Source organism: Podarcis liolepis, assembly GCF_965112155.1.
Source record: "Podarcis liolepis genome assembly, chromosome: 3".
Lineage (NCBI taxonomy): Eukaryota > Metazoa > Chordata > Lepidosauria > Squamata > Lacertidae > Podarcis > Podarcis liolepis.
Genome location: NC_139557.1, coordinates 11,510,808 through 11,537,913, shown reverse-complemented (window position 1 = coordinate 11,537,913; position 27,106 = coordinate 11,510,808). Strand labels below are relative to the sequence as shown.

Below are 27,106 nucleotides of genomic sequence, written 5' to 3'. Positions count from 1 at the left end.
TCATCCCCTAACTGGGCATCCAGACAGAAGCATCTCCTGTGGTTCCCTTTAATGGGATACCCCATTTCAGAGGGGCCTGGCAGAAGCTACAACCTCCCCTCTGACCAAGACTGTCCCTATCCAATGCTTAAACTAAGTCTTCTTCTTCAGCGATCCCTCATAGCTGAGTAAGATTGTCTTCCATAAACATGGTTTTAACAATGAGTCCAAAATTATCCAGGATCTATTTCTATGTTTAATACCCTTTATAGTACAGTGGTACCTCTGGTTAAGCACTTAATTCATTCTGGAGGTGTGTTCTTAACCTGAAACTGTTCTTAACCTGAAGCACACTTTAGCTAATGGGGCCTCCTGCTGCCGCTGCGCTGCCGCTGCACAATTTCTGTTCTCATCCTGAAGCAAAGTTCTTAACCCGAGGTACTATATCTGGGTTAGCAGAGTCTGTAACCTGAAGCGTATGTAACCCGAGGTACCGCTGTAGTTGTAATATGATAGTGAGCACCCAAATCCTGTGTTACATTTAAGTGGAGACAGCTGCAATTGAACATGGGACATTCTGCATGTAAGTAATATGAATTTCCAGTTAAGTTCCATTGATGGCTTACATGGCACAGAGGTGTGTGTCATCTTTACCTGCATTGATACTTACGACATCTTACAGAGCTCACCATTTGCCAATAGAGAAGCTCTGCTGCTTACATTATCAAGACAATTTCCCCTGGAAGTCTCTGTTCTTTCCATATTGTCAGACCACCTTAATAGTACTGCCCCCCCTTTTTTTTTGCATAGTAGCTGTTACATAGTAAAGATTTCCATATTTGTCCAGTGATGTTGTCAAGCATAGCAATATCCTTAAGCGACGAAATCAGTGTGCAGAAATCGCCTGCTTAGAATCTTAAAAACGGCTTTGCCCTGTACTAAAGTGAGGCACAGCTAGTGTAGAATGGCATTCTCTTTCCCATTTGTCCAGCCTGACAAGACCTGGAGACTTCAGTTCCACCCCATCAAGTTTGGAAATTACATTGTAAATCACGGCTATCTTTCCGTCAATAGAAGCCAATAACCTTTGTTTCGACTGCTGCATTCGGCAACTATTAACTGAGGAAAAGCATGAGGGCTGCTGTTTTCTTTCTTTCCAGGGATCTCAAGCCTATTCCGCAGACAAGCTGCTATTCTGAAAGACACCCCCTTGTGGGCAGCATATTGCCTCTTCCAGATTTGTCTCTTCAAATGGGAAACTCCACATTGGGTGGAGTATTTTTAGGAGGTGCAGTTCAAGGGCGTGTGAAAAATTTAACAGAGCTAGAAAAATCACCTACAAGCCTGTGATGTCACCTTTTGAGAAGAGTCAATGTTACTGGACCAACTGTGTTTAATTAGATATGAGTGGTCCTAAAATTAAGAGAATTAATGAACCTCGATGGACAAAGCCGCCATTTTTGATTACATGTTGGGAAGTTTGGCTAGCTGTTTATTTGGGTTAGAGCTGGTGCACATACGTAAGTGGTTCTTCTTGGGTAGCCATGCACTGCAGTGGCATGGAGCCAGGGGCAGTCCTTGCATGGCAAGTATCTTCAGATGAATCATTTGCCATGTGGCAGATGTTTTTAGGCATTTGTCCTTTGATGGGGAAGAGAACACACCATTCCTTCCAATGGCTGCTCCCTTTTTGTTCTTCTGTTGCAGAGTGATCTAAAAATCTAACGTGCCCAGCTCTTTCACAGCTCAAAGAAAATACCACTGGAGGGAAATAGCTTTCTCACAAATGTAAATTTAACCATAGTCCTACACCTATCAGGATCAGGTTACACTTGACTAATGGACAGAGCAATTCTTTTTACCTGGGAAGGAGAACATCATAGTGGAACTTCTGCTATATCCTTAGCCCATACTGTTGTATTCCTGTGTTGCCAGCCATGGCAGAGTTCAGTGGAGGTAGAAGCCAGCCAACCAGCTGTGTCTCAGGGGGGTACTTGCCTAGAGGCAGAGACCATATATACAAGGCCCAGTCCAGTCCTAAGGTCAGGAGTATCTCAGTTCACATAGTCAGACAATCTGGGGGTCAAGAAAGCCGAGGTTCCAAGGTCATGAGAAGCAAGAAGCAGCAAGGTCTGGTCAGGAACTACAAATGTTGTTTCCAGCAACTGACTGAAGCTGGAAACCCTGCTTAAGAAAGCTGGAGCCAGCTGGTTCTCATCAGGAGCAAGAAGGCTGATCAGAAGCAGGTGGAGTCACTTCACCTTCAGGCTGCTGCTCAGCAGGTGAAGCCAATCCCTGGCCCATGACACATAGCCACACTGGAATATTGGGGGGGGGGGAATTTTCCAGCCCACCCTCCAATATGTATTCACGTCCCCCCCCCTATTCCATTGAAACTAATGGGAGAGAAAATAAATAAACCAGTTCTGAGACTATTTGATTGATTGATTGATTGATTGCTTGATTGATTGATTGATTGCCTTTTCTGGAAGCACATCAAGGGAATGGGGACCCTAGTTATCCAAGACCTTCCCGTACCTGCACCCAACACACACTATTGCTGGCACTACTGCCTTTGAATCATCACCAACTATGCAGGAACAGTGGCAGAACTTCTGTTGCCCCATTGAGGAGGCAGCTGCTCACAATCGTACTCTCAGGCAAGGGAGGCCTGCAGCAACGTTCAGCTTCTCAGCCATCCTTCCAGGGTGCATAGGATCGCCCCTCTAATTTGCAGTGGAGAGTGTGTGAAGATGTGTTCCTCAACTTTTGACAACCTGTTGCAGAAATGATCTGTGGAAGATCATCTTGGGTAAATGTATGAGAAGCAGTAAGAAGTGTATTGTAACACATTTACTGAAAAGCATAATCTAATTTGTTCTGTTATGTTCTACTCCATATTCTCTTTTAGAGAAGAATTTACTCCTTTTTGGATGATCTTTTTCAGCAGCCATCTACAAAGTTCTCCCATGTTTAAAAACTAATTACGCTCGCTAATGTAATCAATTCTTAAGTGGCATAAGCGCATAATGACATCCAATTCTTCTAGATGGCATCACTGAACACGGGTGGTGTTTATCACATTATACATCACAGTGCAAAGTCATTCCATTAGTTACATTGTGTCATTGGTTATTAGAGCAACCTGATCTTCCGTACAGAATTCAGTTCATAATTCATTCCATAAGATTGAAGGAGGAGCACCAGCAGGAATTGCAGTGGTGGAAATAAGCGAAAGGGTGCTCAAATACCAATATTGAAGTTCCATTTGGCTATTTATCTCTAGGGATGTGGAAAGACATTCATTTCAGTTTGTATTCAAAGCTGATACAACCTAATCTGCACTTTCTGAGACATCACATGATCCAAAACGCAGCCATCCTTCAAAATTTACTCTTCCCTGCATTTGCAGTGCAATTCTCCAACCAAGCAGCATATATAAAAGTGCATATACTGGGATAAAGGGTGTATTGATAAGCAGATAGTGAAAAGAGCATGCAAAATGCATAATTTTGGGGAAAATTGCTTTGTAAAAACGTGAATGATAAGCAAAATTGCATGTAAAAATGTGCACAGGCACGCCGCACTTAGGCGCGATTGACTTGCACACAACCATGCATATGTGCAGTGCCAGGAAATAAATAAGTAATTCGACTGAGACCTGGAAATGGTGGGAAAGAGCTGGAAAGTCCTTGGGGTGCATGAGGAGACCCTCCCCAAAGCAAAAAGTCCAGAAATGAAGGCTAAAAAGGCTTTAAAAAAATAAAAAAAGAACTTATGGATTTCAAAATGGTGTATGGGAGCCTCTGCGATACAGGTGGTGCTGTGGTCTAAACTACTGAGCCTCTTGAGTTTGCTGATTGGAAGGTCAGTGGTTCAAATCCCTGTGATGGAGTGAGCTCCCGTTGCTCTGTCCCAGCTCCTGCCAACCTAGCAGTTTGAAAGCGCACCAGTGCAAGTATATAAATAGGTACTGCTGTGGCAGGAAGGTAAACAGCATTTCCATGTGCTCTGGTTTCCGCCATGGTGTTCCATTGCGCCAGAAGCAGTTCAGTCATGCTGGCCACATGACCTGGAAAGCTGTCTCTGGACAAACGCCGGCTCCCTCAACCTGAAAGCGAGATGAGCGTCGCAACCCCATAGTCATTTTTTACTAGACTTAACCACCTGGGGGTCCTTTACCTTTACCTATGGGAGCTCTCTCTACTGCCAATCTACCCTGCTCAGCAGCAGCGATACAGATACTATACTGCAGTAGGCTCAAGTGTGCTGTTCCGTGCCCTTTCTGGAAATCTGGAGTCAAAGGTATAAAAGGAGAAGGTATTTCTGATACTTCTTAAATCACCCTAGGTCCCCGCTCTGATGATCTGGCAAAGGCGGGGCAGCAGGTGAGGGGAAAGTAAAGCCATGAAAGGAACCAAGTCATGGAACTTATCCCTTCCATCAAAAAAGGTACAAAAAACAAAGACAGGAAGCAAAGTGATATCATTCACAAGAAATTCAAAAAGCCAAAGGTAAAATCCACAGCAAAGGAAAAAGCTCAATTTTAGGGAGAGAAAGAGGGGGGAAGTAAAGCAAGTGTAAAGTCACTGAATTTATTCAGGATTGAAGAGACTGGAGGTGCCACAGGGTAAAAGCAGTTTGGAAGCTTTTTAGAGGGTGTTCCCCACTTATGTGCATTTCATTTATGCACACAGGGGGGCCCCATGCAAGTGGGGAGTTGCCTATATATCATGAGAAATTTGCACTAAATGCTGGTTAATTTGAATATGCCACCTGCTGTAGAAATAATAATAATAATAATAATAATAATAATAATAATAATAATAATAATTTATATCCTGCCCTCCCCAGGCAAAGCTGGACTCAGAGCAACTAACAACAATAAAAGTAACACAGCATATGTGGAGAACTGAAGTCAAGATAGGAAAAATGAGAAACAGAAAAACTGAAATGGACAGATTTCCTCATCCCAATATCTGGTAGACATTTTTTTCTGCTCCAGAAGCACAGATTTCAAAAGGAAGCTTGAATACCGCATGCATTTATCACTGTTCTTTATGCCAGAGGCATAGAACTTCACACCCAGGGGCTGAATTCGACCTTTTCTGCCTGGCCCTCAGGAATGTCTCTTATGGCTGAACCTGCTTTTGTATGTTTCTTTAGTATTTTTGCCTGCCTCAAATTTACCCTCCACCATATAGTGCCTCTTGAGAGTAACGCATGGGCATGTGTTGAAACTAGCCTCCTTAATTTGCAGCCATTCACTTCTGCCTCTGCCCCCACTCACAGCTCACAAACCTTGTGTGCCTCTTTATAATTTCATCAAGTTATGTGGGAGTTCCTTTCTTGTTTTCCTTTTCTTCCAAAAACCAGCTCATAGTCTTACGCCCAGGTATAGAGCCTTGCCGCTGACTTCTCTCCTCCAGCAGTTTTAGTGCTTGCTGCTAAATCGACACATTAAACAGCTGCCTTTCTTAAGCAAAATATCTACTGATCCGTGGACAGATGACATTGGATCCTTTTATTCTCTGCACTGAACGCAGCCATAAAATGCCTTGTTTTATTGGTCTGTTTCTTCCCCTTGACGGAATTAGATTCATTCGGAGAATGGTAGTGTCTACGACAGCATTTGCTTGAAATGACAATGTGAGTGGGGGGCATGTTGTGGCAGCCACACCAGATGCCCAGGCCAGGTTTTTGAAAGGTTGTAGTACTATGACATAAAAGAGCTTCACTTTCATAAATTTGACTGTGCATATATTTGTCTAGTTACCTTTGGCAATTTTGCCTTTTCAGTTCTTCCACCTTTAATATCTTGACCACTGGCTTTCTTTAAAGCACCAGCAGAAATGAAAATGAGTTTACTGCTGGTTTATTTATTTTTCCTTCCCCCTCATTGCAGTTAATTAAGTGGTTGGATTTTCTTCAATGAGCAATGCTCATTAAGCTTCTATCTTACACAGAAATCTCAGTACATAGAGCACAGAACACATCCAAGGTTACTTGGCTGCAGCACAGAGCCATTTGTACATCTTTGCTTAAGCCTTTAAGACTGGCTTGCGTCATTATTCTACTGTGAGACAGGTATGGAGGGACATTTCCCCAGGATGCAGCTAATCTTCACATCAATGAAACCAAATCCATGCTGCTTTAACGTTTGCCAGCATTGTCTAAACAAGTCGTCTTCAGTAAACAGATTCAAGATGGGTCAGTCAGCATGGTGTAGTGGTCAGAATGTTGCACTAGACTAGGATCAAGGAATAATAATATAATAATAATTTATTATTTATACCCCGCCCATCTGGCTGGGTTTCCTCAGCCACTCTGGGTAGCTTCCAACAGAATATTAAAATACAACAATCTATTAAACATTAAAAGCTTCCCTAAACAGTGCTGGCTTCAGATGTCTTCTAAAAGTCTGGTGCAGTAGTTGTTTTTCTCTTTGACATCTGGTGGGAGGGCTTTCCACAGGGCAGGTGCCACTACCGAGAAGGCCCTCTGCCTGGTTCCCTGTAACTTGGCTTCTCGCAGGGAAGGAACCCCCAGAAGGCTGATGTCATCTCAATCTACTAACACCACCACAACCAAAACATGTGAACAAGGATTAAAGAAGACTCCCGATTTAGCACACTGCCATCAATAGGAGGTTTTCTCTTTTCTTCATTAGGCCTTGCTGGTTTCAGTGTTTTAATCTTCAAGCACATGTTCGATGTGTTACTGCTAAACGATCTCTTAGGTTATGGGAAATCCTTGATGCAGAATTATGTTTTAAATGTTCTTGGTGCAGCTTTTGCCATGAAAGATGAGTGCACTAGACAGATGCTCAGCATGAGAAAGCAAAAAATAACAAGAAGGCACCTATTCTATGTATATCCGTCATATCAGAATGCCTATTATACACTATGCCTATTTGTCAGATTAGAGATTTTATCTGTGGATTTTGTTTGTTTAAAATATTTTGTTTCATTTATTTATTTACTTACTTGCTGCATAAACTGCTTTGCGACTTTCTATGGCAAAAAGCAGTCTATTAATATTGGAGACAACAAATAAATAATTATGTGGGAGCTGGTTCCAATGGGTCACTTCTTTCCTGAAATGTGCAGCTTTCCCACACCGTAATGAAAACATACATCACACAAGGATCTGATTAGATGCAGCAGAGTAATTAATTAATGGTTAATTTACCTCCTTTGTTACTGTGGTAACTAATTTTGGTCCAATATATTTTTAGGGAAGGGATCAATGAGCTTGAAAATTCATGTAATTTGGATGGGCTGATGTTTTGCAGCTGGTACACTAAAGCAGTAGATTGAGATGGCAGCTTCAAGTTAGTGTCTGCAGTAGAATGCCAGTGAATCAATTCAGTGATTCAACTCCAACAAATGTCTGGTTGTTTCATTTTTTAAAAATGCAGTTCCCTAACACTAAATGCTGATTTTTGGACTTTTATATATTAACAATATTTCTATATATTTCTATATATAACAATATTTCTATATATATTAACAATATTTATTGTTTAAATCAACTTTTTTTTTTAAAAAAAAAGTTATGGTTTCCCTAGTATATTTCATGTGTTGGGGACACTTCTAGTTTCACTGAGATTTTACAGTGCAATCTACACATTTCTACTGAGAATCATGGAATATTGAATTCACTGGTGCTTACTCCCAGGTAAAATGTGCACAGGGTTGTGACCTTAACACAACTCCATTTATGGAAAGTTGCATTTAGATGTACTGCATTTTACATTTAACGTCAAGCCTTCCATTGGAAGTGAAATAAATTGCTAGAAGTCCAGCTGTACGTCTTTGATATAAATAAGTAACTGTTGGTACGTAAAGTGTTGAAATATTCACTATGATTATAAAGGTATAGAAGCAAAAAAATAAGTAAATGTCATGAGCCTACACAGGCTCTTTAAAAGAGGGTCCATGAGACCTTATAGAATGTGCTCTTCATGTGTGTTGAGAAGGGTGGGGTATAAGAGAGACTGTCAGGCCACACATTGTGAAGCGGTCTAATTAAAACTGACATCCCATGTCAAGTGCTCCACAGAGCAAACCTTTTCATGTTTCTCATCTTAGCATGCACTCCACAGTCTGGATGATCTCCAAGCTTCTGTCAACCACCACCAGAAAATGGCGGTGGTCACATGGAATCAAGCCAAAAGGTAGAAGCCAGTCTACTGCAGGTGGATTGCCTTGCTTGGCCTCTATTATGTATTCCACCACTTATTGCAACCTGTATAGAAGAACTCCCTTTAATTACAACCAGTCAGAAAGACATTTCAAAAGGCAGTGCAAAGTAGTATCACGTGTCTCTGGGAATTTGTTTGAGGAATCATGTTAATTTCATAAAATCCACCTACGGATGAGTTTGTCCTGTCAATATGGGTAAACTATTTGAGGAGTTAACGGTAAGGGTGCATTCCTTCCCTCTGCGTGTGAGAGACAATGAGGTTGGAAGGAAAGTTTACTTGCTCTGGTTGGTTTCACTTGAGTGAGGTATTATTTTCTCAGGGCCTCCACTCCATGCCCCACCTCACGCCTTTGCTAGTCGTTCAGTCTTTCCCTGTTTCATAAGTATTCATTTTCCGCATTGCCAGATATTCTAGCAAGCTAGCTATCAAGCCAAGCAGGCTCAACAATAGAGGTTATTGATAACTTGCTCTCCTCTCCTCGGCCACCAAATCCACACCGATCATGGGAACTGCAGCAATCGTTCCTTGTGGCTACAATAAACACGCTTCATTGACGCCTCGACCCCTTTCTAAGGGTATATTTGACTCCGTCGATGTCAGCTGACGACTTCCGAGCCTAGCACGCCAGAAGCAGCGCTTTAATTGTTTTGTAGGGAAAGCGCCGCCACCTCATCCACCACTTCTAAACAGGATCATGGAACGGGAGAGCGCTTTAACTTCGCCTCGCTAGGGTGTGAAATAAATAAAAGAGGCATTGCCTCTGGAAAAGGGATGTCGGGGAGGAGGAAAGGCTGTTGGGCTTCGACAATATAAGGCTGAACTGCCCAATGAATGCAAATGTTGGAGGGGGTGGTGGAATCGGAAACAGCGACACAACGACAGCTATTTTTTTACGGTCTTAGGTGAGTACCGCAAGGAAATTATCGAGTTCCCTCCTATATGTCGATTTGCAATCCGCAGCTAGTTTGGACAGCTCCCTCCGACCTTCGGCTGTTCGCTCTCCGACACTGCAACAGCATAGCTGAGGAAAGCGTACCAACGGCGGCACTTCAGCACTAAGTTACTTTGGACAGCTCTCTCGCGACCCTCCTCTACAGTATTCGCTCTCCGACGCTGCAGCAGCATAGCTGAGGAGAGCGTGAAGTACCAGGCACTTCAGCACTAGGTTACTTTGGACAGCTCCCGCCGGCCTTCCACGTACACCCCGCCTCCCGCAGCTCGTATTACTCGAGCTTAGGAAAGTGATCGGAGTGCATTCGCCTCCGCGCAAGCAACACTACAGGAAGCGAAGCGAGCGAGGAGGAAAGGAGGAAAGAGCAGCTCCCACCCCGCCAAAAAAACAACAACCCAGCTTCATCTTCGCGGGCTCTGCTTTGGAAGCATGGATCTGAGAAGGCGCGAGACCTCCTCATCCAGCCTAAGACTCCCTGTACTGCTTCTATTTTTATGTGAGTATCAATGCCTGCTTTTCCCATGCGGGTGGCGGACGACCAGCGCTACTTTCCTCTGGCGAGTCTGTCTATTTAGGCTGCGCATCACTAGCATCCCTGCTTTGAGGGCCGTCTGAGAAATGGGAAACATCCGTAAGACAGCCCTGCGTGTCTTGCGGTTGGTTGTGGGGAGATGACTATGATCTCTCCTCGGTCTTACTGGGAAGGATATGTCGATCAGCGGGCTGGGCTTTCGTTGGGAAATGCCGTGCAGTTAAGAAAGACAGGTAGTTTCCTACCCACATAATCAGACAAAAACTGACCGCTGATAAGAAACTCCCGTTTTCAATAAAGCTTTGTGACTGAGAGTGCAATCCTTCTCAGAAGAATGCCTAATTGAGTTGAATAGGTCTTGGTCGCTAACAAATGCGTATAGATTCGCAGCTTAAACCTGAAAACCATGCCCCCTCCTGACTGTGATCTCTTATATATAACGCAGTGGCCAGCAGCGGGGCAGAACAAGAAGTGGAGAACCTCTCCGGCCTGTCTTCGAACCCCGAAAAGGCTATTTTTGTAGTTCGCGAAAATGGAACGACCTGTCTTATGGCGGAATTCGCGGCGAAGTTCATCGTTCCCTATGACGTGTGGGCCAGCAATTATGTAGATGTAAGGATCTTGCGCGCGAGTTCTCGCTTGCCTCATCTCTCTCCAAACACGCACGCACACCGACTCCACCAACTTTGTGCATTTTGTCATCCAATAAAAGAGCGGGAAGGTTTAGCTTTAGTATTTCTGAAATGTTTGTTGATCTGAAATACTGTGTGACTGAGAGGGAGGGAGAAGCAGGAATAATATAGAATATGAGGATCCCAAGCATGGTTAGCCTTAGTTCTTGCCTGATGTTGCTAAGGTAATGCAGAGCCCCAGCTCCTCACACACAAGAAGAAAATTAAAAAAAAAAAAAAAAACAACCCACACCGAATTTGCAAGTAGTTAAGCTTGGAATGAGAAAAGATTGTACTCGCAGAATAAACGCCCCCGCTCTCTCGCTCTCCCACCCCAAGGAATGCTGGCTCCTATCTATTGCTGGGGATTCTTGGGTTTAATGCTTTTATAAGTGCATAAAACTTGCTTTTTCATATGGGAGTGGAAAAGAGATCTGACCATATCTAACTGCCCATCTTGATCCTCCGGGACGGGGAGGCGGGTGGTGGTGGAGAGATTATGGGCAATTATTCTACCTGGCTGTGAACAGAGAAATCCGCTCATTTCTATGACCCTGCACATACCTGTATTCATTCCATCTGTTGTGGGTTGTTGTTATAGCAGCATCGGGAAAAGGCGGATGTCGACTCCTCCATGTTTCCCTTGACAGTCTCTTTGAGAACCTTTTGCCTCGGATAAAATCCTTAATAAAGGGTTTTTTTGGGGGGGGGAGGTCGTTGGACTTCGGGGTGCGGGGAGGTCGTTGGACTTCTCCGTTGACTGAGCCTGTTGTGCCCTTGTGTCCAGCTGATCACAGAGCAAGCCTACATCCCGCTTTCCCGGGGAGCAGAAGAGCAGGGGAAATGCGGCAGCAACGAAGCCGAACTCCAGATTTTTTGGATAGACAAAGCTTACACCCTGCGACTTTACTTTGTCAAGGTAAATAATGGCGACCGCAGGGTCACCCGCGTAGGAGCCCAGAAACTCAGGAAGAGTCAAAGGAGTGGGGATGAGAGACGGAAGGAAATAAAGGGGAGAGCATGAGAGAGATGATGAGAGGCAGAGAAAACGGGCGGTCAAAAAACACCAGGATGGCATTGTCTTTTATTTTTCTAGTTCGCACAGTATCCTTGCTAAAGGCCCACCAAGCGGTTCTTTCCCCGCAGCTTCTAAGTTCTTTCATGCCATGACAGATCTGAGAAATGGAGCAGCATTTTTATTTATTGGGAGGGCGCAGGGTTCCCAAAGCTCAACCAAAGTTCTCACCAGGCCGAAACGGGATGCGGAGGGTCCCAAGGGGATGCGTCCTTAATATCAACCGTTTGTCTTTCCGTCTATCTCTCTCTATCCGCCCCCCCTTCCCTTCCCTTCCCCCGGTCTCCTCCATCCCGAAATCGACAGGAGGGTCGCAACACCAGCACAGGGCCCGAGGCCTGGTGGAAAATGAACAAAGTCCAGTTCGTCTACGACAGCTCCGAGCGCACCTACTTCAAGGACGCGGTTAACCGTAAGTCCTGATGTGCTATGAGAGAGAGGGGGGGGGCAGGCCTAGGAAAATCTAGAGAGCGGGTTTGTTTGGTGGCAGCGGATCAGGAGAGGAAGAAGACGACCTGGAGTTCTCCATCACCTTCTTTGGAAAAGCGCGGGGAGGGGGGCTGTCTGGGCTAGGGTTTGAGGACACAACACAGAGCACAACACAGCGAAATGCAGTCTTGATTTCGTGGACTCTTCAAGTCCGGGTTGCATCCCCGGCCTTTGCTTCTTTGTGCCAGCTCGCTCTGCTTTCACACGGAGCGTCGCTTCTCTCCGGTTTTTTGTCCGCTTTGCCTACCTTAGGCTAGATTCCTCTACACCCCCAAGCCCGCACTGCGGATAAAAACCGCATCCCTTCACCTCAAACCACCCTCCTTCCCTTGGGTGGATTGAGCACATGCCCGGATTCGGGTGGATTTAGGCGCTGAATCCCCGCCTTCTCTCTCCCCCTCCCCGCCTGTCTTGTTTCTCAGCGCTCTCCTGGAAGGTAGGTCCCTTCCCTGTGCGCAAAATCGACTTATTTCAAGAGGCGTCTTTCTTCTGCCTTTGGGCCGCCTCGAAACGGCGAACAAGGCCACGCTTTTCAAATGTGAAGGATTCGACGGTTTGAGATTGCCGTTTACAAGCCGATTTCTGTCAATTCGGAGCCTTTTGAAAGGAAGGGGTGGCCCGACACGTTACAAAGAACCGCGGGTGCAATCCGATGCCTATTTACCTGGGAGTAAGTCCTGCTCAACTCAATGGAGTCTACTGAGTTATCATTGCCTAGGATTGCGTTGTGCGGCTGCGATCAAACTGAACTCAGTAAGACTCGCTTTGTAAGGAAACGTTCTTCCCTTCGGGCTGTAAGTCTGGTCTATGCGCACCTTTCAACAGATAGGGCTTGCTACAACGGTTTCTCCGAAGACCAAAGCAATAAATTAATTAAATGTAAATACAAAAAACCCTCCGATAGAGTTGCCTTTCTGGCGTGTTAACAAGAAAGTGCAAAATGGTAAATTAAAAACCAAAAGCTACATGCTACTACTCATCGCAGGAAGAAAAGACCACATCGGTTATTTACAGCAACGTGCCAGAACTAAAACTGGGGGAAAATATTATTAAGAAAATGAAATGTGCTCTTAACTCACAAATTAAAACTGGTCTCCATTGGTACTGGTTTCCATTGGTAAAGGTGATCCCGTGAAAGCTTTAATAGATGGATTTGCTGCCTATATGATTTGTCTCTTGTACCTATAGTTTAGGCTTCGTGTGTAAAGTATTTCTGAGTTTTACAGAATCAGATTTGCAGGTATGGGTGAATTTCATGCTCTTATTGCAAGCACTTCAGAACGTAGAGACTGGGCTCCTAAACCTGTCTTCAAATGTAAATAACAAAACCAACTCCTATTGTTTTTCTTGTTATTGCTTGGACTTTGGGACTGTTCTTTCTAAATGCTCTTTTTTTAAAAAACCGAAGCCACCTCAGTTTTCCCTTCACTGAAATGGTGGTGGTGATTGCTTCATCCTGAATACATCCAAATGCCCTAGAAGATGTGGGCAGCTTTTGGTGTAGTTTGTCTGTTGAAGATGATTCTGTCTCATTTTCTAGCATTACTCTCTCAACCTGATCTTAGATGTTCTCCTGCTGCCTCTATTTGTTGCTGTGTATATCTGCAGTGCAGGATGTTCTGCAAGAGATTGTCTGTGGCTCCCCCCACCCTGGGATCCCCCCCTTTTGTCGCATTGAAGCAAACAAAAGTCACATCCACTGTTCATAAATTTCATGTCTTTTGAATATTTCCTGATATTCAGAAATTGAAGCCAAAGTTTTATTTATCTCCTTCCTTAAGTATAAATTGTGCTGAAAGTCATATTCATTTTAAAATAAAGTATAGGATGGAAATCATGATTGATTTTCAAAAGGGTCTGAAAATCTACCATCTGCACTAATAAATTTACTGGGAATTGTCATCACATGCAAACATAGATTAGCTGTGGGTTTTTAAAAAAATATTTAATTTTTGAAGGTTTAAAGTGCAATCTTAGATGTTCCTCCTCAGAAGTAAGTCTCATTGACTTCAAAAGAATCATACTCCCAAGTAAATGAGCATAGGATTGCAGCTAAAGGGTTCAATCCAGAGAAAGCAGTTCAGTGGGACATAGGTGCTTAAGCTAAGTAGTTATGTGCCATTAATTTCAATACTCATTTTTCTTTATATTTGGATTTCCGCCCTACTTATTAAGATTTATGGATTTACTTTCATCATATGAGCATCATGCACATTTCACTGTCATTATTCTTACTTAAAATTAAGCACATTTACAAATCTGTATATGTTTCAGGTTTTATTTTGGAATATTATCCCTGATTATTGATTTATGTACAGTTTTGCGCAGAGTGCTGTGCTATGAGAACCAGTGTCGCAAATGGCTAACGTGATAGATATTGGGTGTACAGATCCCATGTTCAAATCCTGCCTCAGCTGCAATGCCTACTGAGTGGCCTTGGGCAAGTCACACACCCTCTCAATCTTATCTCACAGGGCATGTCCGAGGCTAAAATGCTACCCTGGGGAAGATACAAATAGAATAGTCCTCAGGGGACACAGCACGAGTGATGGCACTTTGAGTGATGCTGTGGGGATGCCTTCAGCAATGAGAATAAGAAAGAAAATCGAGTGATATGCTGCATTTGTAGAGATGAACCTAGTAAGAGAAAGATGTTGCCAACACATCTCTTCTGGCGAAGCTGCATATCTGCTTAATAGTTGGTATTCTTTAGCATAATAATCATAGTTGCTGCCATAGCAAAAGCACATTAGTCTTCCAAGTGCAAAGGACCCCAATAGCGTATATGGACACACACACACACTTTATGATGATTTATAAATATTCTGACAAAGGGGGTTCTTTCTCCATAATTCCTCAAGTGTTAGCAATTCTGCACATGGATATTTCTTCATTCTTAACCTCCACCCCCCCTCCCAATTCATCATCATTGACAATAACAAGGCCTGTACCATAAATGTCCTGGGAAAGGGTTCTTGCCTTTTCCACAAATCTAGAAAGTCGTAGGAATTTTGGGTCTCACCAGAGTGTAAAGAATACATGAAACCAATGCACTGTGAAGTGGATGAGAGAGCCCTGCCTCTGTCCTCAACCAGCTCTGGGAAAGCAAGATTTTCTGGCTATTAAGCTGGCCTGACCAATATGAATTGTTTGGGTGGAATCCAGATTTGAAGACGGCAACTAAGGATGCAGTCCATGCCCCATCAGAAAGCTGACCAAGGGACCACTGGAAGTTACTTAAGTCCACACACCTTTCTTGTTCAGTTGGAAGGGGAAGTTATAGCCTCTGCCTGATCCTCCTCATTAAGGGCATCCTGTTAAAGGGATCCAGGGTGTGGATTCTGTCCGATGCCCAGACGTGGGCTAGGGCCATGCCACAACCCCAGCAGGGACCTCTCGGGGTGCCCCTATTTGATGTAAGTCATAGGAGTCCCCCTGTTGGTGGTTTACCCTTAGATGGACTTCCTGAAGACAGGCAGGAGTCGAAATATAGCCTGGCACCACCCAATGCCTAAGCCAAACCGCTCACATCTGTAACCAACAAAGTTGTAGCCTATTTGATCCCATAAACTGAAATGCTCCTGTCCGTGTGTTTATTAATCACTAGGGAACTGTGGGTCATAGGGCCTTGGCACATGAGTGCTGCTCTGTCAGCAGACAGGGATGACACTAGCATCACTCCGATGGTCCTCTAGCAGTGTTCCACCAGTGGAATGGGGAAAAATGGGTCATAGTGGTAACAGGCTTAAGTCTGGTCAGTGAAAGCAGGTGAGTTATTGCCTCTTCAAATGGGCAATACTGAGGATCCCAAGCCTTAGGAGTGGTTCTCATCCATTGACATTTCTCTCTTTTTGGCAGCCGGGAAACACACATCTACCACACGCCATCTTTCTGCTTTAGTCACCCCAGCTGGGAAGTCTTACGAATGCCAAGCTCAGCAGACAATCACCTTGACCTCCAGCGACCATCAAAAATCTGTAGTTCTCTTGTTGTCAGAGGTCCGCCTTCAGCCCTTTGACATCAGCTCTGATTTCACCTTCAGTGAAGGTAAGAGTCTTGCGGGTGCTGGGAGATGTTTGGGTACCATTTGGAAAGATGAGGTGGCAGCACTTGGCCAGCAAAGCAGGCAGCTTCCATGGAAAGCTGGGATGGACAAGGGACACAACACATCTTCTTTATTATTATTTTGAAAGAATAAGTTATCCTGTCCAGAATCTCAGACAAAAGCTAAGAATAGCATTCCTTCAGCTAGGAACAAGCAGATTTCCCCCATCCCATTATTATCTTATAATGGATGCTTTTTCCATCAAGGACCATTGACTCACAAATAAAATCATTTGTGGGCACAAACAAATGTTCACTAAGTGTATTAATTTAGAACTTAATTGTATTACAGGTTCTTAATTTCTAAAAATAAATGGCACAAATAAATACAAATGCTATAATGGCTGGGAATGGCTAAGTTGCCTGGTCCTGAAGATGCATTAGGTTGAGGACAATAATTGTTCCTGGAGAAGGAGGCAGGTGAAGACATGCTCCTACTTCTTCAATTGAGTAGATTTTATTTACTTCAAACTTTTTTTGTTGGAGCAATAGTGCCAATCACTGGTCTGTATGGAAGCAAGATTCAACAGTGAAGAATTCTGAAACTGCTGGGGGGGGCAGCTGAATAAGCAGGGGGTTGGCACCTGGTCTTTGTGTTGGAGGTGTTGTCCCCAAAACCCATTGCAAGGGCTTAGACTGCCCTACATTCTACAACCTGCTTTTCTGTTTAACGTGGATAATTTTTAACATGATTCCCCCGCCCTTAGTTTTCCATTCATAGCTGAAAGTGCTTTGTGGCTGTGTCCGAGGAATCTATATTGCTCACTTCTCATAACCAATCACTATTTTGGCAAAATGCCACAGCCAAAAGGGCAATGTCCAAATCCTTTGCTTCACCTTCTTCAGTCCTGCTCTAAATTTTCTGAGCAGTAAACCATTTCCAATGTCTTTAGCCAACTGCCTTTCTTATAGAATAGATATTGTAGATACAGTGGTACCTCTGGATGCGAATGGGATCCATTCCGGAGCCCCGTTCGCATCCTGAAGTGAACGCAACCTGCATCTGCATGTGTGTGGGTCATGATTCACAGCGTCTGCGCATGCATGTGAAATCATTTTGAGCGTTTACGCATGCATGAGCGGTGAAACCCGGAAGTAATGCATTCCGTTACTTCCGGGTCGCCACGGAGCGCAACCCAAAAATGCTCAACCCAAAGCTACTTTAACCTGAGGTATGACTGTACTCCTTTTGTCATAAACTACTCATGGCAGAAAAAAAGTGGAAGGTTTCAGGTTTACAAAATGTTCTGGATTTCCGTATGATTATATATATGAAGGTGGAAATTTGTTAATTGTTGGCATGAGTGTCAAAGTCTTATATGCACAGGTAGAAACAAAACATAAGAAGGACCCTGTTGCATTACATCAAGGGTCCTGTTAGTCCAGCATCCACTGTCCAATAGCAACCAACCAATGGCTTCTGGGAATCCCAGGTGTAGGAAATCAAGGCAAGAACCCTTCCTTATTTTGACGCTAGCAATGGGTATTCAGAGGTACTCAGACTCTCAACACAGATATTCATTTTATCTATCATGGCAAATAGCCATTGCCAGACCTATCTATCTAATCTGAACATTTAGTTTTATCATGCATATTTCTTCCTTTAAAAAACCAACAAGATTATGTATACTGTGTTTTGAAAAGTTATAGGTCGACTTGTTTTTAATGAATATCTTATATTGTTTTATGTCAACTGCTTAAAGGTCTTGATAATTAGATGGTATATAAATCCTGTTAATTTTTAAAACTCCATCCTCCTTTTAAAGCTGTCTGGGCCAGTCACCATTACTATATCTCCTGGCAGTGAACTCCACAAATTAATTAAGTGTTGCAAAAATAAGTTATTTCTACTTTCTGCTCTGAAACTACTGCCCATCAGTTTAACTCAGTGACCCCGAGGGTTAATGCGAACACTGAAGACTAGGGTTAAGGACTCTTGTGCACCACTTAGGATTCTATGCACAACTGACCTTGGCAGCCTGTTTTTCCTTAATGATAAAATTACAAACTATGTCAATTTCAAAGGGAAGGCACTCCAGGATGAGTGGGAGAAGCATTCTTGCATTACTTTGTTATTTTCAGGGCTGCCTGTTAAATGATTTCCTTCCTATTGTTTCCAATGGAAGGGAAAATACTTACAGCAGTTCCAGGACTGGCATATGTTTCCCCCTGTTTCAGTGACATGTTGGGGAACTGGTAGGCCATGCATCTTTTCGATCAGTTCCTTCCCCCAGTGTCAGGGAATCCGATCCCGCCACGGTAGGCTGGCAGGAATAGTTAGACAAGGAAAGCTCGTACCAACGTCTTTTATTCAATATTCACAGAGAGAGGCTTGGAAATGTAGCCTCTTGGAGTAATGGTGTTGTTCTGTGTAAACTTCACCCTCCTTCTCTACTCAGTCGTCAGCAGCAGCACTCACCTTATGGTGGCCTCTTAGGGCCATTTGCCTCCGAGTCCTTTGCTCTCCTACTTTCAATGTTTGCCGGGTTCTGGGAGAAGGAGGGTCTGGAATGCTTTCTAGTTATCATGTGTCAGCCAGCTGCTCTGGCTCTGCTTCCCCTGCCTCTTCTCTCATTATTTCCCAACTTTGCCCCTCATCTACCTCTAAGCCGTGACCATTTGCAAACCACTACTGTAAATCTATACTGTCTTCCTCTTCTCTGGAAGGTTCAGGAAGAGGGGGAAGCAGTCTCCACCAGTCATCCGACGATGTCCAGTCCCTGACACCCAGTCTGCTCTGATATTCCCTCATGCAGCCTTCTTCCCCTGCATGTGAACTTCCTGGAGCCATCATGGCCATTGCAGGAAACAGGATGGGCCAATGTTCTGATCCAGAAGGATTATACCTATGTTCTCCAAACTGTCCAATTTCTCACTTAACCATAGAGCTCACAGGTTGACTCTGGGCCATATTTTTGAATTCAGTATGGCTTACGCCACAGGGCTGTTGTGGGAATATTGTATGTGTTGCCTTGAGCTCTTTGTATGGGAAAGAGTCCATTTTGTTGCATATAAGCTCATGCTTACTGGTACAGAAAATAACTCTCTCTCTGTCTTTCTGCCCCTCCCTGTTTTCTGTTTATTTATATTGCAGAACATAAGTGCCCAGTAGACGAAAGAGAACAGTTAGAAGAAACCCTTCCTCTCATTCTGGGCTTGATCTTGGGACTTGTTATTGTGATCACTCTCGGCGTTTACCATCTCCACCTCAAAATGACCGCTAGTCAAGTCCAAATCCCACGAGACAGATCTGAGTACAAACATATGGGATAGTAGCTGGCACACTCACCAGTCAGCTGAAGCAAAAGCACTTTTTTCTCTTGTAGGCCAGAGGCTCCCATGTGATGAAATAAAACTTAACTACTTTATAATGACCAAAAGGGGGAGGGCAGGAAAGGGTGGGGGCGGGGGGCAGCGGGAGCAGATATTTCTCAAAAGTCAGTACTTCAGAGCACAAGGCAACATTTTCTTCTTGGAAGGACCATTGATGTAAAATGGCAGCTTCCTTCCCATTCATGTTCTGAGGGAAGAAATTAGGATGGAGGTGTATGTTTTGCTCTGAGTACTGCTTGATCTGCTGCTACTGCTGCTGCTAGGATGGGTTGGATCCGATGATCTGGGAATGGAGATCCATAATTTTAATGGAAGGAATGAGGAAAGACATATCCCCCCCCCCTTTTATCCTACAGCCCTTTATGCTTCTTGAAAAGAACGGATGGGAGGCTGAAGGAGAACAGAAAATGCTGAAGATCATCTCCAATCCTTCCATGAATGAAAATCTCCTCTGGGCCACAGTCTTTTCCTTTGAATGGAAGGACTTCTTCCATCCATGGAAAAGCTTCTTTGGATCCAACCCATCACCCTATATTCCCAAAGCTCCAACTTTTCCTATGGGAGCAAAGGGATGGTTAAGGAGCCAGGGATCTAGAATAGCATCCTATGGAGACATTCCCCAAGGAATGATGCCATTTTGAAAAAGAAACAAAAATACCAGCCAAATCCTGCTCACCTTATGTTAAGCCGCCACAGCTTCACTTCAAGTTCATCTCAACCAAGAATCTATTTCAATCAGGCAGGGTGGGTGGGGGAAGAGAAAAGAACCCATGATCTTAGCTTGAGGAAAAATTGTTTTTTGCTTAATGGGAATGCTTTAGCACCAGAACAACTTTATAGTTGTTGCTGCTCAAAACATAAGAGCGTCATGCTATTGTAAGCCAAGTGAGAAATGCTTCTGGGCTGAGCACCTTGCATGTACTGTGATTGAAAAAAAAAAATGCCTACCACTCCATGATGACTTCATTTAAGACAACAACCACAAAACGTTCATATGACTATGCAGATATCTTCAGGTGTTATAAATATATATGTGTAAATATATATATGGGGGAAAAACCCCTCCCAATAAATCCTGAATTATGTTGATTAATGCAGAGTATTTTTGAAACATAGGCAAATATATAAATATGTAAAATAATATTTTATTGGCATTCTTATTCATTTGGAAGGGACCTCTGCTTCTGTACAAATAATGAGATGCAAATAAAATGTCAGGCAGATTTGGTAAATGAGCACCTCGTATCAGTGCTTCCCTTACAAAGGCCTTCGGCAGGTGGAGTAAGGGTGTTTCCTTGAGAGAAGCTGGTCCCATTCCAGGCCATCACACTTCGCAGGGGTGGCGAAATAATGCCAACGATGGGGAAATTCTGCATCTTCTGCATAAGTCACTTCCATCAAGTTTAGGTGGCTCAGATGAACACCACACACATTTGAAGATCTCCCTTTCTGAATCAGGCTTGTCTTGGGGCCAAATGACACATTAAGAGCGCATAAGTAGCATGCGTAGGACTGGTCACATCTTATAAAAAAATAATAATAAGACTGCCACAACTTCAGATGCTGATCTGTGCAGAACAGGGGTCAGCAAACTTTTTCAGCAGGGGCTGACCCACTGTCCCTCAGACCTTGTGGGGTGCCAGACTATATTTTGAAGGGGAAAAAATTAACAAATTCCTATGCCCCACAAATAACCCAGAGATGCATTTTAAATCAAAGCACACATTCCACTCATGTAAAAACACCCTGATTCCCAGATCGTGCGCGGGCCAGATTGAGAAGGCGATTGGGCCGGATCCAGCCCCCGGGCCTTAGTTTGCCTACCCATGGTCTAGGGCAAAAACCCCCACAAAGGATTTTGACTGGTGGGTGAGACAACCCCATAGGTATATCAATCATGTGATGAGATAATGATGTTATATGGCTGGCAGGCAGCCCTGCCCACCTGCCACACTTGGCCCACAAGGAACAGGTCCTGTGAAACCAAAAAGGTCTCCCAACCCTGCTCTAGCATAAAAACCTCACGGGCATTTTTACTGTGAAAATGCTATGTGTGGTGCATTAATGTATTGATGTATTTACTCTCCCTAGTCTCTCCTTTCGTTTGGAGCTCATGTGAGCACAGAAACACATGCTCCCACTGTCTGGTGCTGTCATTCCCCGTGCTGATTTCCCGTTGAAAAGTGAAGCTGCTATTTTCAGCAGAAAAATTGTACTGCTGGCACTGATAAGGAGTGAGCACCCATCTATGAGAAACTGTTGCGAAATTTCTCCAACCCCCTGGAGGAGGTGATCTTTATAATTTCTCTGCCCATATATATGGCGGCGAATTTCCAGAAGCATGTGTGCACAATTTTATTTATGTGAAACCAAGATCATTTATATCTCTGGAATGGAATATACCACATGTGGCTTCCTGGGTTTTCCCATGGTGCAAATATGCCATTATTCAGAGTTACAACAGTGCTTGGAACAGACAATCTTGTGTCCTTCTTCCAATCCAATGGCTTCCTGGTTTGGTGTAAGAAGATGGACCTCTGTCAGAAAGCAGCTCTCTGGAATGTGCTTGGAGTTTAATAACCAGAGGGTTTTGGTTTTTCCCCAATTGGGGTTTATTCTACTCTGCTCCTCAAGAGAAAACACACACACACAGCTTCAGCCCAGTCAGAGAGGAAACATCTCAGACCCTCCCTCCAAATTTCTGTCCCTATGACTAGTGAGTATCTGGTGGCTTTAAGGCACTTGAAACCCCTAGCCAGGAAGGAGGTAGGGTACATGGAAGTTACTGAGGATTTTGTCAAATGATCTGTGTGTGAGAGAGATTGTGTGAAGGTTGTGCTCTTGTCCTCACATTTCCTGATGGAGAGATCTATCCTCAGCTGGGAGGGTAAACAACTCAAAGACTGCTCTGAATGGCCAATCAAAAACCTGCACGAAGGTTGTGAAGCAGAGGCAGAGATGGGTGTGGCTTGGGGACAGGGGTGTGGCTTGAAAGGGTGTATGGCTTGGGGGTAGTCCTAAGGACCAGACAGAGAGGGGTGGAGAGTCACATTCATTCCCCAGGTCTGAAATTCTTCACCACTGTCCTAAGCTTATCTTTTCTCTCTCCTAATGTTGCCTCAGACCGACAATGAGGAAAGAGTTTGAGATGCAGAAGAAGAGCTTGGAGAAGGGCATTGGCTCAGTGCTGTGTATGCAGAAGCCTCCAGTTTCAATCACTGGGAACTCCAGACAGAGCTGCAGACAATCCCTCTCAAAGAGTCACTGCCAATCAGTGTATACAGTACTGAGCTCAGTGATCTGACTTGGTATGGTAGCTTCCTAGACAGGCTCCAGAACTCCAAGCATGGAGAGAAAAGCCCTTAATCTAAACAGACTTTTCATTTCTTATAATTTCTTTTTTAGAATTTATCCTTTCTTGGTTCTCCTTCATCTTCTAAGCAGACCTGGAACCCCATGTCTGTTCCCTGCAGAGGCAGGGGAAGATGGGCTCCACAGAGGAAGTGGAACGATGTCTCTAAGTCTAGTCCCTCAGAAAATTATTTCCTCATTTGAAGACTCCTTCATTTACCTAGCAGGGAGTGCCAAACAGTTCTTATCCATCACAATTGTATGAGAAGTTGGTTGCGACTAGCTTTTGCTGGCATGCTACCAGTAGTTGTCACTTGGTGAATATGGCCAGCTAAAAATATTTGCAGCAAAAGCGAAAACATCTGCTCAGTTATTTTGCGTCCAATTTTTAAATAAAAGAAAGCTAATGGATGAACCCAGTATACCCAAATGAGTCCTATGTTCAGTCATCCTTTAGTTCTATTTATAACCCATTTCAACAGGGATAGTGATTGATTGCACATTATCTCCAAAGTCCTGGGTGACCAGGTCACAATTTGTGGGTAAGTTTAGTCCACAATAATCAGAAAAGCACTATTTGTTTGTTAATTACCTGTTGTTATTCTAGTAACCAATTTATGCACTATCTTTCACCACGAAAGTGAAGCAGCAGCACTGGCTGTAGGGTAACATTGCCTCAGGTCCTGCCAGAGGGAATTATGGGGGAAAGCAATATGGGTTCTCTTCCAATTGATGTCCCTTCCACACACTGCATCAAGTGGTGGAGAATGTCATGCCTGGTGTCCAAATTCTGCCCTCCTGGGCTCTTCTATCCGAGATCCTTTCCTCAGGAACATCCTTCACTAGCTCTGCTTCAAACCCTCCTTAAGTGTTCTTGCCTGGCTGGAATGTGTCCTTCAACTCAGCTTTGTCTCTAATACTGTATCCCTCCTCTCTCTCTCCCGTCTTTCCCAGTCGGCTGCTGGAAACTAGCACGAGGGAGGTTCAACGGCATACTGCAGCTTTGGCAGAAGCCTTAAGTGCATTTTGTTGTTTTTCTCATTCCACCCCCTCTTCCATTTTAGCAGCCTCAGATTCCCCATATGCTAGGAAGTGTTGGATTTCTGTTATGCCACTGTGCAGTTTTTGGAGTCACAAGACTCTGTTTACATTCCAGACTCTTGGAAGTCTCACTGGAGACGGGAGATGGATGTTGATGTTACTGGTTTCCTGTTTCTTTGTCTAGTTGTTCACTGACTCTCACAGAGAGCAGGTGCATATTCTTTTCTGTCCTGCATAGTTAGAAATAAACATAGCGATGTAGCACATATTTCCATCTCCTAAAATGTTTGTATACTCTGCGGAATGGGGGAATGTGCCTGAAGCCTCATCAAAGGCTTAGGTCATTAATCACCGTCGGAGGAGGAGAGCCTGATGGATTCTGAAGTACGTTGTGGAAGAGAGCTATTTCAGCTCGGTCAAACGCAAGCTCCAAAAGGAAGACCTCCATGCTACTCTTTCTCCCTTAGCTATAGTGCAACATTTGAAATCCCTAATATAAACCAAGGTAGATTTCCGCACGGAATATGCAAGTTAAAGACATTCACCACAGCAAGATTGCAAATATGGATGTTTTTATTTGCTCCTGCATTTCTCCTGCTGAGTTGTTTGGTGTGCACAAAATCTTTTGAAGATAGCAATGACTTCTAAGCAATGCAATGGATACTGCTGGGGGAGGGGTTGGGATACTTATGGATCAGAAAATTACATGTTTCTCCCCCCCACACACACATTAAATTTTAAAATGTGGCTCACGTTGCAACAAGCATTTGATCAAATACTTATGGAAATTATATTTTTAAACACGACCCTTTTTATTAATAAAGACATTTTTTTTAGTGGAAAATAGAACCCCATTACAGTGTTACCTCGGTTTAAGAACAGTCCGGTTTAAGAACGATTTGGTTTACAAACTCAGCAAAACTGGAAATAGTGTCTTGGTTTGAGAACTTTACCTTGGTCTAAGAACGGAATCTGAACAGTGGAAGGGCACTGGGGGCGGGAGGTCTCATTAGGGAAAACGTGCCTCAGTTTAAGAATGGTTTTAGTTTAAGAACGAACTTCCGAAACGGATTAAGTTCGTAAACCGAGGTACCACTGTACTTTCATTCTTAATCAATTATCTGTTCTGGGAACATGGGCTCTGCTGTAATATTCCTTTGTCTTTGTCAATGCCACTTTGTACAATGCACCTTCTGGTGTGAAGATTGATCTTCTTTAAAAATAAATGTATAGTTTCTGATGCATAAAAGGGGCAGGGTACTATTGCACACTATAGGATTGGCTGTAGCTCAGGGTTAGAGCGTATGCTTTGCAAATGTTCCCAGGATCAATCCCTTGAACCCATGGGAGCAAAAAAATCAATTGCGGGGGCAACACATTCTCAAGCATACCCATTCAAGTATATACCGGTAGTTTTTGTGTTGGAGAAGGTAACATCAGGCCTTGCTGAGACTGATGACAAAGATTAATGTTGGGAATAAATCTCTTGCTGCTGGTAAACACCAGAACACAGAAAACGGGGGGGGGGGCAATGAAAAGAATGCTCTGGGTGCTTTGTTTTGCACTTTCGTTGCTATCCCAGGAGGGCTATGCTACCAACCAACGTTACCAGTCGAGGCAAAGATCCAGTAAAGGTTTGGGCCACCAGGGGCTGTGTACACATTATACCAGGGGTCAGCAAACTTTTTCAGCAGGGGGCCAGTCCACTGTCCCTCAGACCTTGTGGGGAGGCCAGATTATATTTTGAAGGGAAAAAATCGGCCCAGTATACCTGAAGGAGCATCTCCATCCCCATCGTTCTGCCCGGACGCTGAGGTCCAGCGCCAAGGGCCTTCTGGCAGTTCCCTCATTGTGAGAAGCAAAGCTACAGGGAACCAGGCAGAGGGCCTTCTCGGTAGTGGCGCCCGCCCTGTGGAACGCCCTCCCATCAAATGTCAATGAGATAAACAACTACCTAAAATTTAGAAGACATCTGAAGGCAGCCCTGTTCAGGGAAGTTTTTAATGTGTGACATTTTAATGTATTTCTCATCTTTGTTGGAAGCCGCCCAGAGTGGCTGGGGAAACCCAGCCAGATGGGCGGGGTACAAATAAATTATTATTATTATTATTATTATTATTATTATTATTATTATTATTATTATTAATTGAACAAATTCCTATGCCCCCAAAATAACCCAGAGATGCATTTTAAATAAAAGCACACATTCCACTCGTGTAAAAACACCAGGCAGGCCCCACAAATAACCCAGAGATGCATTTTAAATAAAAGCACACATTCTAGAAACACCCTGATTCCCGGACTGTGTGTGGGCTGGACTGAGAAGGCGATTGGGCTGGATCCAGCCCCCGGGCCTTGGTTTACCTACCCATGCATTATACCTTTGAAGCACATCTTCTCCAAAGAAACTTGGGGACCTCACAAAGCTCCAAGTTCCCAGCAACAGTTCCAGGATTCTTTGAGGAGGTGAATGTGCTCTTAAGAGAATGGGTTGACTTTATCATTGTGCTATTACAAATGTTCCGTCTACACAAGCATATCAGCTTGCCATAAGGAACAACCCCCATGTCTCCTCTCCGGTGCACTGTTCTGAAGGCTCTCCCGAGTCCTTGGGCCAATTTTGAGGACACGCAGCAGGTGGAGAAAGGGGGAAGCCCTGTTGCATTTGTAGAAGCTCTTGCACAGGGCTTCAGCTGATGGGGATCGTTAGATGAATCTCACCAAAGTGTATGCAGATGCAGCCTAAGCCCATGTTTTTAGAGAGCGGGTTTCTGATGGGGGCAGAAAACCTGAAGGCAGCTGAGAGACCTAAATATAACTGAGCTCTTATGCTGACATGTGAATGACTGAGTCTAGATATACTTGCTTTGGGTTTCAAGTTCTGTGAAATGATTGACTCCTGATCCGATGAATCTGCTTTATTACAGGAAAGCAGACAGACATTTATGTAGCTTTGACTAAAGTAGTATTTACCCCTTGGCATGTGGGTTGGTTGGAGTTAGTTCTTCCACACTTCCACACTTATTAGGGGACAGGAGGCGGGCAGGTGTGGAGGACTCCCTGGTCCTGAATGGGGTAACTGTGCCCCTGAAGTACCAGGTGTGCAGCCTGGGAGTCATTTTGGACTCACAGCTGTCCATGGAGGCGCAGATCAATTCTGTGTCCAGGGCAGCTGTTTATCAGCTCCATCTGGTACGCTGGCTGAGACCCTACCTGCCAGCGGACTGTCTCACCAGAATGGTGCATGCTCTAGTTATCTCTTGCTTGGACTACTGCAATGTGCTCTATGTGGGGCTACCTTTGAAGGTACAACAAATCCAGAATACGGCAGCTAGACTGGTGACTGGGAGCGGCCACCGAGACCACATAA

The 27,106-nt window shown here is 44.1% G+C and overlaps 1 protein-coding gene across 1 annotated transcript; it reads left to right on the top strand.

The window, feature by feature from the left end:
• The first annotated feature begins 8,783 nt into the window (after window positions 1-8,783).
• LAMP5 (lysosomal associated membrane protein family member 5) lies at window positions 8,784-20,437 on the top strand. Its single transcript, XM_083495005.1, has 6 exons — window positions 8,784-9,636; window positions 10,118-10,284; window positions 11,131-11,262; window positions 11,725-11,830; window positions 15,766-15,954; window positions 19,106-20,437. The coding sequence occupies exons 1-6, from the start codon at window positions 9,570-9,572 to the stop codon at window positions 19,282-19,284; spliced, it is 840 nt and encodes a 279-aa protein (XP_083351131.1). The 5' UTR covers window positions 8,784-9,569; the 3' UTR covers window positions 19,285-20,437.
• Window positions 20,438-27,106: the final 6,669 nt, after the last annotated feature.

What these genes read in the sequence shown, in the direction of transcription:
- LAMP5 (XM_083495005.1), top strand. Translation starts at nt 9,570, where the DNA reads ATGGATCTGAGAAGGCGCGAGACCTCCTCATCCAGCCTAAGACTCCCT. An exon ending in TGCGACTTTACTTTGTCAAG is followed by an intron (nt 11,263 to 11,724) that starts GTAAATAATGGC and finishes CGAAATCGACAG; the next exon opens with GAGGGTCGCAACACCAGCAC. An exon ending in CTTCAAGGACGCGGTTAACC is followed by an intron (nt 11,831 to 15,765) that starts GTAAGTCCTGAT and finishes TCTTTTTGGCAG; the next exon opens with CCGGGAAACACACATCTACC.